The following is an 18,022-nucleotide window of genomic DNA, read 5'->3' as shown; positions in this document are numbered from 1 at the left end:
CTGGCCTGGCTGGTGAGGCTGAGCTGCCTGAGTGGCAGCTGGGAAAAAGGATCTGGATTCTGGTTGGATGGTAAAGTGATGGGGAGGCTTCCAGATGAGTGAGACAGGGCTTATGGAGTGCTGGCCCTCTCTCCTATCCCAGGGGTCAGTGCCATATGACATGGTTGGGGGAGGGGACCCTGCCACAATCTCTGGATTGTGTCCTCTCTGTGTCCTCACATGGCCTTTATTCCTGGTGTCTCTTCTTCTTATAAGGACACTAATCCTATTGGATTAGGGCCCCACCCTTATGACCTCATTTAACCTTTACTACCTCCTTAAATGCCCTATCTCTAAATACAGTCACATTGAGGGTTAGGGTTTCAACATACAAATTGGGGGGAGGGTACAATTTAGTCCATAACACATATGTAAAGTGCTTTAAATAATGCCTGGCACATACTAAACACTATATAAATGTTAGATATTATTATTATTAGGAAATACATAAAACTGCATTGGTTATTAGGATGAGATTACAAGTGATTTTAATTTATATTTTTACTTTTCTAAATTTTCCAAAATTTCTACATTGAACAATTTTATTAGTCTGGAGGAAAAACACTGGTATTCAATAAAAGATATGCATTGAACATTGTTTGCAGCTCTCAAACCATTTCACCATGTGTTCAGAGCCTTTGCTCCAGATGAGGTAGCTATCCTGAGTGGATTCTTTGCTGGGCTTCAAGTTTTTGGCTCAGCTCTCCAGGTTTGTGGTTGTCAGAATAAAGAGAAGCAAAGATCTTGCTCAGCTCATCCAGCCCCACAAGCCAGAGCTTCTATCTCCTAGTGTATGCAGTGATGGGGTCAAGGGAGGTGTCATGCTGTGTGCCCAGCCCCATGGACACACCCTCTGAAGGGCTGGAAAGACCTTTAGCAGTGGGACAGTGAGTGAGTTAGTCTGAGATATTGGCTGCAAACAAAAAATCCATATTGAGTATTTTAAGCAGAAAAGGAGCACATTAAAGAATGTTATGTAGCTCACAGAGGTTCAGGAAACAGGCTCAAAGTTCAGCTTCCAGAAACAACTCCCAGAGCCATCCACCACCCGTTGCTTCTGCTACGACACTTGTGCCAGCAAGATGGGTGCCATGTGCAGACTTTCTCCCACTCATTGCTGGCTTTTAGATCAAAGGCTCATGAGGGTGTGTCTCACTGGTACAGTCTAAGTTAGGTATCTACACCTATCTGCAAGGGAGGCTGGCCACTAGCAGACTAGACACAGAGTAGACACTGGGCTTCAGAGGCCCAGAGGGTGTCCACTCAACTGTGATTATGAAAAGGCAGTAGAGGCATGGCTAGTTGGTTGATATCCAGAAGCCTCTTCATTGACCCCTCTTGTATCAATTGACACAGGAAGGGGCAGAAGCTTACCCAGGGTTGTGCAGCATGACAGGATTAGAGCTAGGAGTGGGAGTGGTATCCTTTGCCCCACTCTGATGCCTGGAAAACTCTTACCCCAAGATTTAGGCCCAATTTGAATAATTCCTCTCCTGGGTTAGGCTAGGATCAACACTCTGTCATCAAGCTCACTACACTGAACTGCTATTATTGCTGCTCTCTATTTCTCTTTCCCCCTACATGCCAGCTTCCAGCAGGGGGCTGGACACAAAGAATATACTGATGAACATTAACTGAAAGAGTGAGTGAGTGAATGGGAATCAGGAATCAGTGAATGAGTGAATGAGTGAATGGATGAATGAATGAATGATTGAATGGGAATCAGGAAGCCAGAACTGCTATGTGACCTGAGGCAGATGTTCTCCTCTCTGGACTTCAGTCTCCTCCTCTGTGGAGTGGAATAATGCTTTCTGCATTCTTTGGGCAAGACCCTGTGCCAGGGCTGAAAACAGACAATTAGGATCCTGCCTCCCAGCCCTTTTAGAAATGCTGATCTGGGAGGAGATTGGTGTGAACAGACCTGGCCACTACTGTGGCTGACCTGGCTGACTAAGAGAAAAGGCCCAGGGCCCTGGCCAGGGCATCTTGATGTCCTGGGTTCCCTCCTTCTGGGTCCCATGGCTGCCACACCCATGCAGTCTAGAGGCATCAGGGTCATAGCTGCCCGTGTCCACAGATGGTCCATAGATGGAGACCCACAGTAGGGGAGGAGATCTTGGGAACCCAGGAGAGGAAAGAGCAGGACTCCTTACCCAGTGGAGGGAACAGGCCTAGAGAGGAGAGAGACCTGGCCATGATCCCACAGCCAGGCCTGGGGCTTTCTTGCCCCCATCCCTCAGGGGAAGCCAAGCCATGCTCAGTAGAGAACAGAAAAATATTTGGTTAAGCTGTAATCGGTCACAGCTCCAGCACAGGTTTTTGAATTAAAATATTCACAAGTAGCAGAGACATCTGTAGGTAGAGTAACAGGATGCGACATCTTGCAGGAGGCCAGGCTAAATGTGTCCCATGACATCACTCTGGAGAGGAGGCTGCCAGGAGCTGCAGGAGGACCTGGAGTGTTCTTGCAGCTGAGTACAACAGAGAAGGGCTGGGCCAGGGGCTTGTGGCTTGGCTCCTGGGGCCCTGCTCTGTGAAGAAATGTTCTGTTGCCCCCTTGGCCTATGGAGAAATTGTCTACCCACCTCCCTAGACCAATCTGATCTGGGGAGATAAGTTCTTTCTTCCCAGGCTTCTGTTTCCCCCTGGGTCTCCTCCTGAGCACCAGGAGATCTTCAGTTAGTCTGCTGCCAGTGGGAGTGGAGGGGGGGGGCGGGTTCTGACAGCCATGTCACCTGCTAGGAGGGAGCATGCCACATAGCTTCTGTGACACCCTCTTGGAGCTGCCCTGCCAAGCTTGGAGCATGAGAGATTCCAGCAAGGTACCTGCCAGGCTGTGCTTGATTTCAAGCAGGAACAGCTCTCTCAGGAGTCCAGATCCTGTGACGGGTAAGGAGGTGGAGGGTCCTATTGTAAAGACTGGAAGTGACTCAGAGGCACACATCTGCACAGGTGCACCTCTACAAGGTGCACACAGACAGGCCTGGGCCCACATACGCTGTATACTCATACTATAGATACAGGTCCCCCCACAAACTTGCACCCCTGCTGCTGAGCTGTGAGTGCACTTGCACACAGGGCAGGTGGTCTCTAAGGGTCTGAAGAGACCTCTGGCTCTCCCATTCTCTGCTTTCTGACCTCTGCTCTCTGGTTTCTTACTCTCTGCTTCCTGGGTTCTGGTCTCCAGCCGGGTCCTTGCCTGGAAGGGCTGCGTATAGAGAGGGCTGGGCTGTCTGAGCGCTGTCCTCGGTGCTGGAGGCTCGGTGGGCCATGCATGTTTGAGAAAAAGCAAGATGGTTGGGAGGAGGTGATTTTGAAATCCAGGCCCCACCAGAATGCCTGACCTTGTTCTTTCAGAAGAATGGCCATTTGGGCTTCCTCCTTTCAATCCCAGACACTGAAACAGAAGGTGTCCAATCCCTCAGCCCACCAGTGTGGGCGTGTGTGGCAGTGGATGGCTCTGCGGCTATTCCTTGTAGCTATGAGGGGCTTCTTGAGACCTTGTGTGCTACATATGGTTGCCTATGAAGACCATGATTGTGTCCTCATGAGACACCTGTGACTTCATGTGACCACTGGTGACCACACATGGTAGCGTGAGACCACATGAATTTATCCTCTATGTAGTAAATTTATCCCTATTTACCCTCGCCACTCCCTGTCCTCACCAGCTTGCAGACATGACACCCGAAATCTGCAAACTCGGGTTCTAGGGGGCATCGGCATCAGTGGGCAGTGGCCCGCAGGTGTATGCACCTTTTAGGACAGGTGACCGCGACCCCGCTGCCACCCGAGCCTGCCCAGCCATAAAACCCAGGTCGCGGGTCGCGCGGGGGTAATGGTCGCGCGTTGGTGGAGTGGGTGGCGGCGGGGTGGGTGCGATGTCACGCTCCAGCGCTCGTCACCGGTGCGTCCCCCCACCAGCCTGTTTCCCCAGAACGTCCTGTCCTGACGTTGGGGGGCGGGGGCGGAGAGGGCTGGTTCGCACTGCGGCCGGGCCCCTCCCCCGCTGGGGCTCGGCGGTTCGGACGCGGCTCGCAGCGCTGGGGGCGCTGCAGACCCGACCCGGCTGCGGAGCTGGCGGCGGGGCTCGGGTGCACAGCGCGCGCCGCGCCCTCCCCCCCAGCCCGGTCTCCGCAGCGGCGCGGGGAGGCGGGGAGCTGCGGAGCGGGAGGGCGGGGGCTAAAAATACCCGGCGGCGGCGGCGGCGGCGGCGGCGGCGGCGGCGGCGGAGCTACTGCTGGGGCTGCGGGGTTGCGGGGCTGCGGGCCCAGGAGGCCGAGCCGGGCAAGGCCAGGCCCCGCTGACCGACATGCTGACCTTCTTCCTCGTGTCGGGGGGTTCCCTCTGGCTGTTCGCGGGTAAGTTCCTGTCCCGTCGCGGTCCCTGACCCCCATTTCCTTCCAGCAAGCTGTAGGGTCTTGGCCCGAGGTGAGGGTGTGACATCCCCGCGGCCGCCGAATCCCCAGCCCCGGCTGCTGAGCCGTCTCTTCAAGGTCCCCCGGGACACTTCGGTACATCCTCCGACCCCAAATCCGGTGGTCTTCGGGCCTGGTTTGGGAAGCGGCTGGGTCTGCGGAGATGAGGAGCTTTGCTCTCTACGACCCCTGCTCTCTCGTGCCCCCTCCCCTTACGGCGAGGACCATCCGCTGATCAGATTAGGCCCTCAGTCCAGTCCAGGGACGGACTTAATGTGTCCTTGTCCATCTTCTGGGACCAGAAACCCCCGAAGTCCTGATTCTGGTCAGCTACGTAACCAGGACTGACCTGGCCTTCCTGATCCGGGCCAGGAGTCCTCCTCACGACCCCTCCCGGCCGGCCCTTCGGCCAGAGCACAAGATTTCTGTAAAGCGGGGTCCACCTGGCTCCTCAGCTCTGCCCAGGGCTGTGTCTCCACCACTTCTAGCCCCCTTCCCTCTCTCTCACAGGAGTCAGCCCTCACCCTTGCACCCTCTTAGGAGGCTATGAGGACCCCTGCTGGATCCCTGCCCAGCATTCTTCCCTCCACCCCTATACACCCACACCTGGGGTCTCACCACAAGCCTATTCACCTATCAATTCTACTGCCTGCACTGCCCACTCTCCTCTCTGAACCTCGGGGGTCCTCCAGAGTATAAGATCCTAAAGGGTCTCCATCTCCCACCCCCACCCCCATGTGCAGATTCAGCCTGATAAATTTATGAGAAGTGCTTGATCCTTAAATTGGCCTTAAACCTGGCCTAGCCTAGAGCCAGGGCTCTATGAATATTAGTGTTTATTATTATTTCACATTCAAACAGCACCATCAGAGGTGGTAATAAAGTTCTTTCTGAGTCAAAGAATGGAAGGAAGTTGACCCTTTTGAGATCCTTACCTGAGACGTTGCATGTGTTATTTAATATCCACAGCAAGTCCTAGGAGGTTGGTGGTGCCATTTTTTTTTTGTTTTGTTTTTTAACTGAAGTTCAGAGGTTAATTGACTTGCCCAGTGTCACACGGATGATATCTGGAATTCAATCTGAGGTTTTAATTGATCACCAATGCTAAGTGCTTGGTTGTATCAGGCCTAAACCTGGAGGGTTGGTGGGCCAGGTTCCCACTTCCCCCACCCCTACTGTTGCCCTGAGTTAGGCCACAGGGACTCTTCCCCTGAGCTGGGGGCAGTGAGTGAAGCCTCCCTAATCCCCTCAGCTCTCTAAGCTCCTTCTGTCTGCCAGTGTCTGATAGCAGGCTGTGCAGGGCCACTCTGGTCCTGAGGCATATCCAACAGCAAGGACAGGACTAGAGCCAGGGTTGGGTAAGAAGCATGGGTAATCAAAGTAATGATGATGATGATAGTAACAGCCACCATTTATCGCCTGAGTGATGGATGGTCTCAGAACCTCTTCCCGGTGCCAGGACCCCTTTGCCCTACCCTTAGGAGGGCCCCACCCAGCCATGGGTCCAAGGGCAGCTCTCTGAAAACTTGGTCTTCTGTGGCTTCAGGGGAGTGTCTGGGGGGCTGCAGGGTCACTGATGACAGGGGTCATCAGCAGTCTATAAGGAAAAGCCCCTCGTAGTGCAAGATACTTGTCTGTAAGCAGGGTTCAGCTGGCACTGATTCAAGCTGGTCTTCTGTCCTGCTTCCTTGCAGAGCATTTCCCAAAGTGGTCAGGTGCCTCCTCAAGTAGGAAGCTGGGGATCTGCCTCTCTGAGGGCCTACACAAGGGCCTTAAAGTGGTGAAGCAGGGAGATTTGGGGGCAGGTAGTAGCTGCTTCCACAGTGTCCAAGCTTCTCAATGCAGAGTGAGAGGCTGAGGCTGGTATATGGCTGTCACTTGTTGGAATAACCCAGATACACATTGGTGCATTTTTAGGTCACATGTCCACCCTTCTTGGGATTTTGCCTGGATTCCAACCTTCTTCTAGGGGCAGTGGGAACTCCTGGGCTAAGAACTACAGTTTACTGAGCATACCTGAGAACGCACTCTACTGTATAATCCCCAGGGTCCTGTGGCAGCTGCCAGATCCCTTCCATTCAGCCAGAAATGGGAGGGGACCCCTGAGACAATGTCACTTTTCTCTAGAGTATGTGCTTTTTGCCACCCAATCTGGCCCTAAGGAGACAAGGTAGGGCAAGGGCTGTCCTCAAGGGGTCTCAGGGAGCGAATGATGTCAAGGGGAGGGGGGCCCACCTGGAGGAGGAACTGACAGTCTGAGGGACGCAACCAAGTGCTCTGGGCTGCATCTGTCCTGTTACCGACTGAGAGACCAGCACTGAGTCCTGGGCCAGGCCAGATCTCACCTGTGTGTTGAATAGTAAATAAGAAGATAAGTAAAATAGTCCAGCATGAGTCAGAGGCTGGGTCTGGTGCAGGAAGGCGTGCTCTCAGTGCCATAAACACTCAGAGGACACTGGGAGCAATGAATTGGAGCTTCCATCTGCCTATATGGCACCTTTGTGCAAAGTAGAAAGAGGCACCACTGTTAGTAGATACATTTCTAAAAGACCACCCTCTCCTTTAGGCTAATGCAGCCCCATGCTCTTGTACAGGGTCCAGTCTGCTTGGCTATGGACACAACCATCAGTGACATCTAAGTGGGCTCTTGTAGCATAAAGGGGTTTTTGTTAGAGGCAGGTAGGTCAAAGTCCAAGTTCAGGAAGCCAGACCAGCAAAGGTGTGCAGGGACAACTGTGATGGGGGATGAGTCTCCAGTGTCTTGTGCCTGGGGAACCTAGGTTGTAGGAGGGTATTCTGGAGTAGAGGGTTTTATTTAGGGGACAGGGGAGTCCTCTATTTAGCTGCAGTGGCCAGGCTTAGCCAGGGGAGGAGAGTGGAGGCTGGGAGAGCAGTGGGAGGCTGTTATCGATGAGAATAGATGTGGCCCAAGGGTGGCTTGAGTCCAGGCTGGGCTCCAGGAAGGTGCAGAGATGAGGCCACAACACAGGTCCCTGCCCTAGGCAAAATGAACTGGCTCTGGGAAGTGAGGCTGGGCTGCCAGTAGATGCCATCTGGCTGTAGATGTCCAGGGCAGGCACAGACTTGCACACCCTGGCTCAGCTCAGCCCATCAGATGCTTTCCTCTGCTCACATTAGGGTGGAGGAGAGGTCTGGGGCCACCCCTGTGGCCCCAAGAAGGTAGTTAGGAATCAGGACAGATGATGGAGCTCTAGGCAGAACGGTGGGGGGGGGGGGGGCTGTCTGGCCAACTGGGGACATCCCTCACAAATGAAGAAAGCTTGGATTTGCACTGGGTGTGCCACCACAGGGAGAATTCCGACCTCAGCACCTTCTCACTGCTCTCCGGCCTGTATGGTAATGGTAGGATGTCCAGCGAGAGCACACTGACACCAGGGGGCAGCAGACTCAGCCATTCTGCTCTCCAGCTGGTTTTCTATCCCTCAGAAGGGCTCTTAGGTTGACCTTCAGAAGGCTGAATTTGGCTCAGCTAGAACCCCAGATGGGACCCAAGACTATCCCATACAGAAGGTGAGTGAGCATGAGGCTCTGGCTTGCTTTCAAGAAGAGGCTTTTGTATAACAGAAGCTGCACTGTGTATCCAGCCAGCACCTGGCACATAGTAGGCACTCAATATTCATTGAATGAATTACTGGGTGTGTGTGGATGTGGGGGAGCTGTTTTTATGGAGGGAAGTGTTGTTGCAGACATTCTGACTCAGCTGCTCTTTCACTGAGCACCTACCATGTGTTGGGCATTGTCTTCTGTGATTCCTCAGGCTTTCTTTCAGGCTTCCCACAACACTGTGGTGCTGTTATCCCCACTTACCAGATGAGGCACTGAGACCCAGGGAGGTTCAACAGTGAGGCAACTTGTAAGACCTGTGAGTCAGACCACATTCTCAGATTTCCAGTCCAGGGAGGGATATCAGGCATGATGGGAGGGCATGAGCCCCTACAGCATGCTTGTCAGTGGACACAGGCAAGGGAGTAGCTCTTGGACAGGGGAGGATTTAAAGAGAGGACACGAGTCAAGTGCCAGGAGCAGGGGCTGGCACACAGGGAAGTGCTCATTAGATGTTAGCTGAAATTATAACAACTTGTGCTTGGCCTTCTTTCAAGGAGGCACAGGATTCCAACATGCAGAAAGGGCGTAGGGAAAGAAAAGGCATTCCAGGCAGAGAGACCTGTGTGAGGAAAGATTAACAATAAGAAGGAATAAGGCTGAAGGACAAATTCTGCTTGGCCAGTGAAGTCACCAGGGTTGGACTCTGCAGACCTAGAATGTCAGGCCAAGCAGCATTGACTTCATTCTATGTGGTGGTTGCGTCAAGAAGGTGTGGCTAGAACTGTGCAGGTGGATGGCCAAGGTGACACTGTCCCTGTTCTGCCCAAGCTACATGCATCATCTGATGGAGAACCCTGAGTGCTGAAAAGCAGTGCAGCCTGGAGCAGAAGAGAAGCTCCAGAAGTGTTTGCTGAATGAATGAATGAATGGATAAATGAATGAATGAACAAATGAACCCACAGCTTCAGGGTGACTGGTTTTGTGGAGCTAGTCTTCTCTGAGGGTTATTGTTTCCTCTGATCTCCAAGGTTCCAGCCTCCCAATAGACTTGGCTACTCTGCCAAGCATAGCCAAGAGGAGTCTCAGTCCAGGTCCTCACTTCCCTGGATGGTCTGGTGTGGTGGCCCCGTTCCCTGCCTTGGCCTGGCCAGAGTTCCCACTGGGCCCTAGGATTGGTGGGGTGAGGGGTGTGCTGTGGGTGAGATGCTGTTTTGGGCTCCTGGGGTTGTCTTTCAGAATGCCCAGGGGTGCTTCTCCATCATTCGCACAGGCAGCTCCCTGGTAGTTGTGGTCATTCCCAGGCCTACCGCTTTGTGTAGCTCCTGCTTCATGTGACAGGCAGAAGTGAGAAGATGGGAAGTGGGTTGGAACAGAAATTCTGAGACAAGCTGATCTATGTGTTCTGAGGCCCAACCAGTAATCTCAGAGCTGGAAGGATTTCAAATCCCAAGAAGTCCCACCTGACCCTATTCATCTGCTCTTCCTGAAGACACTCTTCCTCTCCCCACACCTAATCCAGGCATTCAACTAGGGGGTGGCCATGGAGACCTGGGGATGGCTGGCTTCTGATCTGCCATCTTTCCATTCAGACCTGCATTCCAAGATAGCTGCCTCTGGGGCTTTAGAGCAGGAGGCCAGGCCACTGCAGGAACAATCAACATCTCAGTTTTCATACCTAGAAATAAGCAAATCTGGGTTGGTACCTGTTACAGCCAGGGACAGACCTAGTGATTGATGGGTATTGGAGGAATGAGAGAGAGCATGTAGATTGAATGGGCAGCTCTGGGACAGACCCCACTAACCAGTGCCCAGAACTCTGCCCTACTCCCAGCACTGCCTGGCCCACCAGTGCAGAAGGTAGATCCCAAGGGACTGAGCAGGACTCAGCCCTGCTGCAAAGCCCTGCTTTTCCCTCCAGCATGTGGACTGTTGTAGAGGCTAAGACTTCCCCGTGGGGCTCCTCCTGCCCACCGACCCCTGCCCCAGCCTTAGCTTCAGACCATTCTGGGCACTGACTGCAGATCCTGCCAAATAGGCAGAAAGGCCATTGGGAGGGACAGTGAAGTCGACCAGAGATTGGACAGCAAGGTCAGCTGGAGGCCACACAGCAAGGATAGTCAGGGCTGGGACAGAGAACAGCAAGGTGGGAAGAGAGCCAGCCAGTGAGACTGGATGGAGGTGGGGTGGAGGCTGGACAGCCAGGCCCTCAGGCCAATGAAAGGAAAGCAATTGTCAGCATGGAGAAGGGAGACTCAGATGGGACCCATCCAGGCCTGCAGTGACCCCTTGACTTTGGAATGGGCTGTGCCTTTGTCCCCTCTGCTGTGCCCCCTAGAGCTGGGGCTGAAGCCACCTAGACCACATGATCCTGCTTAGTGGTTGGAGAACTTCAGTGTTAATGGTGACTGTACCTTTCATCAGATGGGCCAAATGTGGTTCTCTGGCGGACACCCTCAACTCACCTGTGCTCAGTCCTCCACCCTGCCTGCAGCCCACCTCCCTGCAAGCCTGGCTCTGTCGGTGGAGGGCAGGGGATGTGGAGAAAAACAGAGAGCAGGCCGTCTCTTGGCCAGTGAGATGGTGGGGGATTTGGGTACATGTGTCCCTGATCTCCTTGCCACAGACCAAATAGCAGGGAAGCCTGTGTTCTGTGAAGTTCGCTTTTCCAGATCTGGTCTGACGTGTCCTCCCTCCTCTTCCGCCACCTCCTGATTCTTCTCCCTGGGACAGCTCCATGGACTCTCACAGGAGACATGTCTGGCATCTTGGTTTCATGAACACACTGTGTGACCTCAACTAGCAGTAGGAAGACCTGAGGAGAGAGGCCACAGTGGATGGTCTTCAGAGGTGGGGGTTTTCTTTGGGCTGAGAGGCTGACAAGGCCTGTCTCCCTTGGATTGCAGGAGATCTGTGGAGCATCCTCCAACCCTCCTGTTGGTTCAGAATCCATTCCTAAGTGGTTTTGTCCTGGATGTCCTCTCAGGCTAAATGATCATATGTGTGCTAGAGATCTTGCTGTGTGCATGTCTCATGTTAACGGGGGTCTGAGTAGCACCCACACTCTGCAGGGCCCAAGATGTGTGCTGTGGTTAATGGACAGCTCCTGGTGACCCTAGGGTGTCAGAGAAGCAGCATTTCTGGCCACTGAGAGTGGGAAAAAGATTGAAGCCTGACCTTGTCTTGGTGCCTCTGTTGAAGAAGGAGTCTGAACCCTGGAGTGTCCCAGAAGCCAGTGATCCTGCACGCCAGGCTCTGGGTTACCGTGAACCCCACCCACAGCTCGAGGGCACCCGTGGCAGCAGCACTGCAGGCGCCAGCCGGAGGATACCTGTGGCCTCCATACTTGAAAGTCCTCTCTGTTCACTACAACATCTTGTTCTCCAGCACGTTTTTCTTCCCATGTTCTTTCTCCACGTTTACCATCAACACCAAGAGAATTGCTGAAGTTCCCTTATACAAAAAAGGTTGCTCCCTCAGACTCAGCCATTACTCTTTTTGAAAAGGACAAACCAACAGAGCCTCAGAAGGGGCCAATCCTGTGTCTTGGTCCCACCCACCCTGCCCTCACACAGTCCTTTCCTCAATGGCCACAGAGGCCTCCAGCTCCCTCTCCAGAGATGGTGGGTTCTTTTCAGTGGGTGGAAGCGAGAATCCAAGCGATGGGTGCTCTCAGTGGGTCAGCGTGAACAGTCCAGCGGCCTTTCCCGGCCAGCTGGGGCCTTGTTTCGCTTTGGTCTGAAAGAGACTTTTGTTTTCTGGTGAGAACTGCCCAAGTCTGGCTGGACGCCGAAGCCAGCGGCAGGAACACAAATCCTTTCATGTGACAGGCCCTTGAGGGGGAGGCAGACCAGCCAGCAGCAGACCCTCCCCTGCTCCTAGGAGGCAGCCGTTTGCATTTTCCCCATTCATCTTGGCCTTGAAAAGGACGCCTGAATGCCCAATGCTCAGCCCAGCTAAGGGCTGGGACGGGGCGCTAGGGGCTGGTTTTAACCCTGCTGACACCAGGGGCTCCCATAGGCCAGCCTCGGGACTTGGCTACCAACAGCTTGAGGCTGCAGCTGCTATGCGGGCCTGACCTCCAGAGGGGTGGTTTGGGAGGTGGCAGATTTCTGTTGACCAGCACAGCCTTTCACTGAACTGGGGGAAATTCAGATTTGTTTCTTCTTGTGGCATCCAGTAGAGGAATTTTGTCTTAGTGTGAGGAAGCCAAAAATGTAGATATTTATCACATTTGCCAGAAAAGTCACCCTTAACCAAAGACAAAACTCTTCTTTTCTTGCTCACTGTCTAATCTAAAAAAATGAAAACAAAAACAAGGACCCCTAGAATGGTGGGTACAAGAGCCATGCTGGCCCCTAGTAGCTGCTGTAGTCCCTCTGGCAGGGATGGAGGGGCACAGCTTGCCCGGGCACTTTTGCATCCCCAAACTTCAGGGTACCAGGTCAGGGGGTCTGGCGGGCACCATTGGCTTGGGGGCTGTGACTGAGGCATGAGGCCTGTAAAGAATACCAGCCACAATCCTTTTCTTTCTGCAGTTCAGTGCCATCCTGCCGGCCTCAGCTCTAGCCTGGTCCTCAGGCTGCCAGGCCTCTGCCTCCTCCCCTCCTCCTTCCCTGGGCTGCATTCCCCAGGCTCTTCCTGGGACTTACCCACCCACTTCTCTCATCTTCTGCAGGCTGACTCTCCTCCCCTTCCCACCCTGCCTGACTGAGAATGTGTCTCATGTTTTGTCTTTTGTGCATTTCCCCCTGAGCAGGTGTCCCCAGAAGACCAACAGGGCTTCTAAGTGAACAAGCAGGCAAGCAAATTCCTCTCTTGCTCCCCCAACCTCAGTGATCCCAACCATATTTTGGCAGGACCCTCCCTACCTCAAGGAGCTTCTCCCTAGCTGTAGGAGGTCACATCCTGCCCCACCTGTACCCCAGCCACCTGAAATTGACTTCTGAGAGCATGGCCCGGCCACAAACAGCCCATGTGCCCTTTACTGAGCTTGAGCCTGTAGGTGTCGTCAGTTTGGGCCAGTGATGTAAATGAATTACGACGCCCGCCTGAGACCAGGACACTGGCGGCCATAACGTGGACATGACTGGGAAGGGAAAGGATCACGTTGCAGCCACAGGATGTGGCTTCCTGCAGAGTGGGGCCTAGCCAGGGGGCGTCCCTCTGCCTGATAGTGATCATGGCCCTCACCTGTATCCCTAGGGTTCTGTTTGCTGTCACAGGGATAGGTATGGAAGGAAGGACAGTGAGACCTGGGCTCATCCACACTATCAGTTCTGGTCATTATACTCTGTAAATATTTCCAAAGGGACCACTGCCACTGTTTTAGCCTCTGCTGTTCCTCTTTGCTCTGAGAATTTTGTTGTGCTTTCACAAGCGCTTTATCTCAGTGCTTGTGAAAGACACTGTTTCTGTTTGCTCCTCTGTTCTCAAGGCTGTTCATATTTTTAAGTTCTTGGAAGTGTTGTTTGAGCCTGGCTTCCCAGTGCTATCGTCAGGAATGTGGGCCCACGTTCCCTGTCCAGGGCTTAGGGTAAGATTCTTGAGAGGTCCTGTCGTGAGGGTGGGGGCAAAGGGGCGGTGTGGGCTGCTAGCGGGAGGCATGTTCACAGGGAGTTTGTGTTTGGTGAGACAGGTGGCTCTGTGAGGTGGTCAGTCACAGCCAACTGTAGATCAAGGGGCTTAACTGAAACTTCAGAGCTATAGTCGGGCTCCTCAGGGAGGCTTGGCAGGTGAGCCACCACGTAACCCGGCAACCCCGTATCATGGGCCCCTATCTCATGAGGGATGTGCAGTGGGTCTCACCTGGCAATTCCTGAGTCAGGGAGGCGCTTAGTCCCATCTCTGCCCAAGTCATCTTTGCTTCTGTGAATCTAATTAAAACCCAAGAGGAATATGGAGAGAAAGCCCCTCTCTTGCAGCAGAGACAAGCTTGAATCCTTGTGCAGACAGGATGAATGTTGGACCAAGTGTAGGCTGCTGTGTTTGTGTTCCTGCAGGTTAGGGTTGCACAGGTGTGAGGTCTGTGCTTTTCTGAACCTGGCAAATGAGCCACACACTTCCTGGGGCAGACCTACTCTCTCCACTCCACACCCCTGGCGCCCTGTGTGGTTTTCCACCAGCCAGGGCCTTGGTTGTGGTTGGATTTTCTATGCCATAAGCTACCCTGAGAAGCATTAAAGGAAGATTTCATCATATTTAAGACATCTCTGAAGGTGTCTAGAGAAAAGCAGGGGTCTTGCCAAGAAGGAAGGGGAAAGGGCTTTCTGGGTCAAAGGCAGGTCCTCAGGTATTGGTGCATTTTGATCAGGGTGTATTGAGGGAGGCTGGGGCCAAGTTCCAGGTGAGGGCTGCTGAGGCAGAAAGTTCTCTTGTGGCCTGCCCCAGATGGTGGGGTGAGCAATAGAAGCCGTTATTAGCCCCATGGAAGGTGTTGCAATCCTGTGGGTTCTGGAGTTGCCAGGCAGGTTGGGCAAAGAGCTCTCAAGAGGGAGCTCAGTACACAGGGCCATGGCCTGGGACATTCTCACTGCAGGGGAGGTGGATTGGATTTGGGTGGATAGTGGCCCTGTGGGGGCAGACCCAGAAGTGCCCAGACACACCTGGTTCGTGTTGGGCCTGAGCCTATGGCCCGGACTTGTCTTTTACTCACTAGCAGTTGCCACCACGTGCCTATTGTGTGCCCAGCCATGTTAGCCACAGAAGTAGGAGTGAAAAAGCTATGGAGACACCCACCCACACCTCACTCTGTGGAGCCAGGCCTAGCAGAAGTGAGGCCCTGGGAGGCCCTGGGACCTCCTCATTGTCCCAGTCTGGCAGAGGTGATGCAGAAGTTCACAGCTCAGCTTTGATTTCCACGGGCAAGGGTGTAGATTGTAGCTCCAGCATGGCAATCACTGGGTGAGCCAGGACACAGTGTTTCTCAGGGCATGCACTGGGGAGGGGCTGGCGTGCTGCCCTGGGGTCTTGTGGAGATGAGCTGCTGTCTTCCTTCTGCTGACCCTGATCCTTGGATCGGAGCGTCCCCACTCTCCAGAGCATCCCTGACAGGTGTTTCATCTGGGACTGTGCCTGGTTTCGTTCCTCTCCCCAGGTAGGCTGTTTGTGACCTCATTGGGGTGGGGAGCAGAGGCAGCCCCTGGGAGAAGCTGGAGGCAGAGCCTCCTGGGTGGATGGTACCATTTTCTCTCAGTGCCAGAGATCTGGCATCCCCACTCCCCACTCCTTCGCACTACCCCCACCACTCCTTCTCACTGAAGGTGCCCAGCCCATGGCTGAGGCCCTGGCCCCTAATCAGTGTCTCAGATGGATGTGTAAGGAGGCTTTGTCCTTAAGAAACTCACTTGGCAAGCTCCCCTCCAGCACTGAAGACAGGACAGGATGGGAGGAGAAGCGGAGGGGTGTGAGCGGAGGCTCTGGCAAGCTGGCTGAGTGAGGGTTAAGGCTGGGTCCCTTGGCTCTGAGCTGATCTGAGCCAGTACCGCCCCATGTGCAGATGGAGGGGAGGGCAGCGGGGGCCTTGGGGGGCCATCAGCTCCTCACAGAACTGCTCAGTGCCCTGGTCCCTGCCAGACCTGCTCCCATAGCCTCCAGGGAGCCTCTGCCACCACTGCTAACACCTCTACCACCACCCGGCTTCTCAGAGCAGGCTGCAGTTGCCATCGGCTATCCCCAGGAGGGCAGAGTTGGGGCAGGGCCTTCGCCACTTTTGTGCTTTGATCAAGATGTGTCAACCTCTTTCCCTGGGCCCCACAGGCCCTATAAAGGGAAGCTGGTTCTAGTGGGACCAACTCAGCTGCCTCTCCAGTGCCAGGAGCCCGCTGGAAAGGTAGGATGCGAATACGTCTACTTTTGCAAGTTGTCTTTGAGCCTTTGGCTGGCAAAGAGATGTAGTAGCCGCTTCTGCTAACTACTATCTACTAAGAGTTTCCCCTACTACGCACCTGGCACTGCACTCTCTGTCCATGAGCTTGTTTGAGATGAGGCCCAGAGGGGCGAAGTGACTTGCCCAACGCCACACAGCTATCAGAAGTCGGAGTCAGGATATGCACCCAGGTCAGTCCTGCACTGGAATCCCTCTTCCCCCTTTGGGCCCTCTCCCAAGCTGTTTGCTAGGGCCCCTGGGCCCTGGGAGAGGTTCTGATTTTCTTTTTGGAGCTCTTCACTGGGCGTTGAGGAGGTTCTTTGATGCTTTGATGGCTCGGTTTGTGCTTCCCCACTATTCCACAGCCCCACTTCAAGAACCCCCACCTCACCCAGGCTGATATAGAGGGAAGCTGGAGTGATTCTGGCGGTGGGGGTGGGGGGTTGGTGAGGAAGGGAAGAATCTGAGGATCATGGAGGGCCTCAATGCCAGCATATTGAGTCTTTGGTCCTAAGGCAGTAGGGAGCCAGATAAGGTTGTTGAGCAGTGGCATGACATGGTCACGTCTGTGTATCAGGAAAATAACTTTGGTATCAGTGTAAGCAGGGGTTACAGCAAGGAGACCTATGAAGAGACTGGAATGGGAATCTGAGCTGCACTTTTTGGTAGCTGGACCAGGCCAGGGGCTGTGGGGGTGGAGAGGAGTGGTCAGGTGTGAGAGATGTTTAGGAAGTAGTCCTGACAGGGCCATCCAGTCAGATTGTGAAGGGCTATAGTGCTGGGGTCAGGAGGCTGGACCAGAAGAGGGTTCTTGGAGCTGAGCCAGGGGCTCAGGGCTGTTTCCACCGGAACTGTGCCACCCCACCACCTTGGGGCCCCTTCATCCTATTCTCTCCCATCCTGGATTGCAAGAGCTATAGCTTTCACTACCACCCCCTCCCCATGTGCCCTGAATCAGCAGAGGATATGGGCAGGTGGGAAGAAGTCTCAGTTCCCCCAGCCTGTGCCATCACTTGGTATTCTGAACTGGTCTGTGCCTGAGGAAAGAGCATGGGACATGCTGGGAGAGAGGAGGATGAAGCCAGTTCATGCTGAGGGCTGGGTCCTCCTGCCAGGTGAATATTTACAAACATTCACAGCTGCTCACTTGGCAACACCAGCACCACTGATTCCTTTGGGTTCTGTCTGTACCCCCTCCAACACCCCACTGCTGCAACCAGGAGAGCCTCCTGGGGCATGAAGGAGGCAGCCGTGGCTGGGACCCTAGGGACCACTGAGCCCCACCCCAAGTCGACAGAGGCATGGAGGTTAGAGGAGGCCAAGGCCCTGTGAAATAACAAGGTGAGTCCAGGATCCCAGGCCTAGTCATACCCTCCCCCATGCCAAGGGCTTGGTGACATGGGCTGGCACTGAGGCCAGTGTCCTCACAGGACCTGGACTCACAGCTCTGCCCTGCGGTGACTCCCAGGTCTAAGGAAATCTCAGAGTAAATCCAGGCAGTTCTGCCTGTCTGAGAAGGTCAGTGAACCTGGGAGAATGAGACCCTCTGGTCACTGCCCAGCTGAGGAGGGGTGCAGGCCTGGCCTCAGGGCCAAGGAGCTGCAGCCATTGCAGACACCTCCTTAGGGGTGGGCACCTAAGTAGGAACCTGAGGAGGAGTGAGCAGCCAAGCCCTTTTTCCACTGACCTCCATCACCCCAGGCAGGAAGAAAAAGACCCAGCCATGAGAACATGGACAGTTCTTGATGTGAGCCAGGAGGGAGCCCACCCATGGTGTGTGCTTGGTGACCAGCCACAGCAATGGGCCTGACTGGCTGACACTCGCCTGCATGTTCTGATGGCCCCGCACTTTCCCCCACTCCCCAGAACCTGGGCCTGGGCTCTTCTGAGCAGGCTAGAGCTGGTTTCCTGTGGCATTAGCAGCACTTCACAGGAGAGGATGGGCTGTGGGAATGGGTCCAGTGTTGACAGGAGCGGAATGGCCATACAACACAGGAAATGGTCTTAAAGACTGTGGTCTTGGGCTTGAGTCCTGGCTCTGCTCCTTGCTTCCCCACTTACTGGAGAAAGTGACTTCTTCAGTGGAGACTCTATGTTCCCACCTTATAGTGAGTACATGGAGCTGTTGTGAGGA

The 18,022-nt window shown here is 54.1% G+C and overlaps 1 protein-coding gene across 2 annotated transcripts in view; it reads left to right on the top strand.

Annotated features, from left to right (window-relative positions):
- Positions 1 to 4,298: 4,298 nt before the first annotated feature.
- Positions 4,299 to 18,022, top strand: part of ACSL6 (acyl-CoA synthetase long chain family member 6) — a 57,594-nt gene continuing 43,870 nt past the window's right edge. Inside the window, exon 1 of one of the 2 annotated variants that reach the window (XM_063084185.1) lies at positions 4,299 to 4,400. In XM_063084185.1, coding sequence (XP_062940255.1) covers positions 4,352 to 4,400 — 49 coding nt within the window. In that variant the 5' untranslated portion in view covers positions 4,299 to 4,351. Of the gene's footprint in view, positions 4,401 to 17,142; positions 17,230 to 18,022 lie in introns of those variants that run through there. The other variant, XM_063084191.1, reaches the window with a different exon arrangement.

Source organism: Cynocephalus volans, chromosome 2 (assembly GCF_027409185.1).
Source record: "Cynocephalus volans isolate mCynVol1 chromosome 2, mCynVol1.pri, whole genome shotgun sequence".
Classification (NCBI taxonomy): Eukaryota; Metazoa; Chordata; class Mammalia; order Dermoptera; family Cynocephalidae; genus Cynocephalus; species Cynocephalus volans.
Note: the sequence above shows the minus strand (reverse complement) of the source record. Positions and strands in the feature narration are given on the sequence as shown.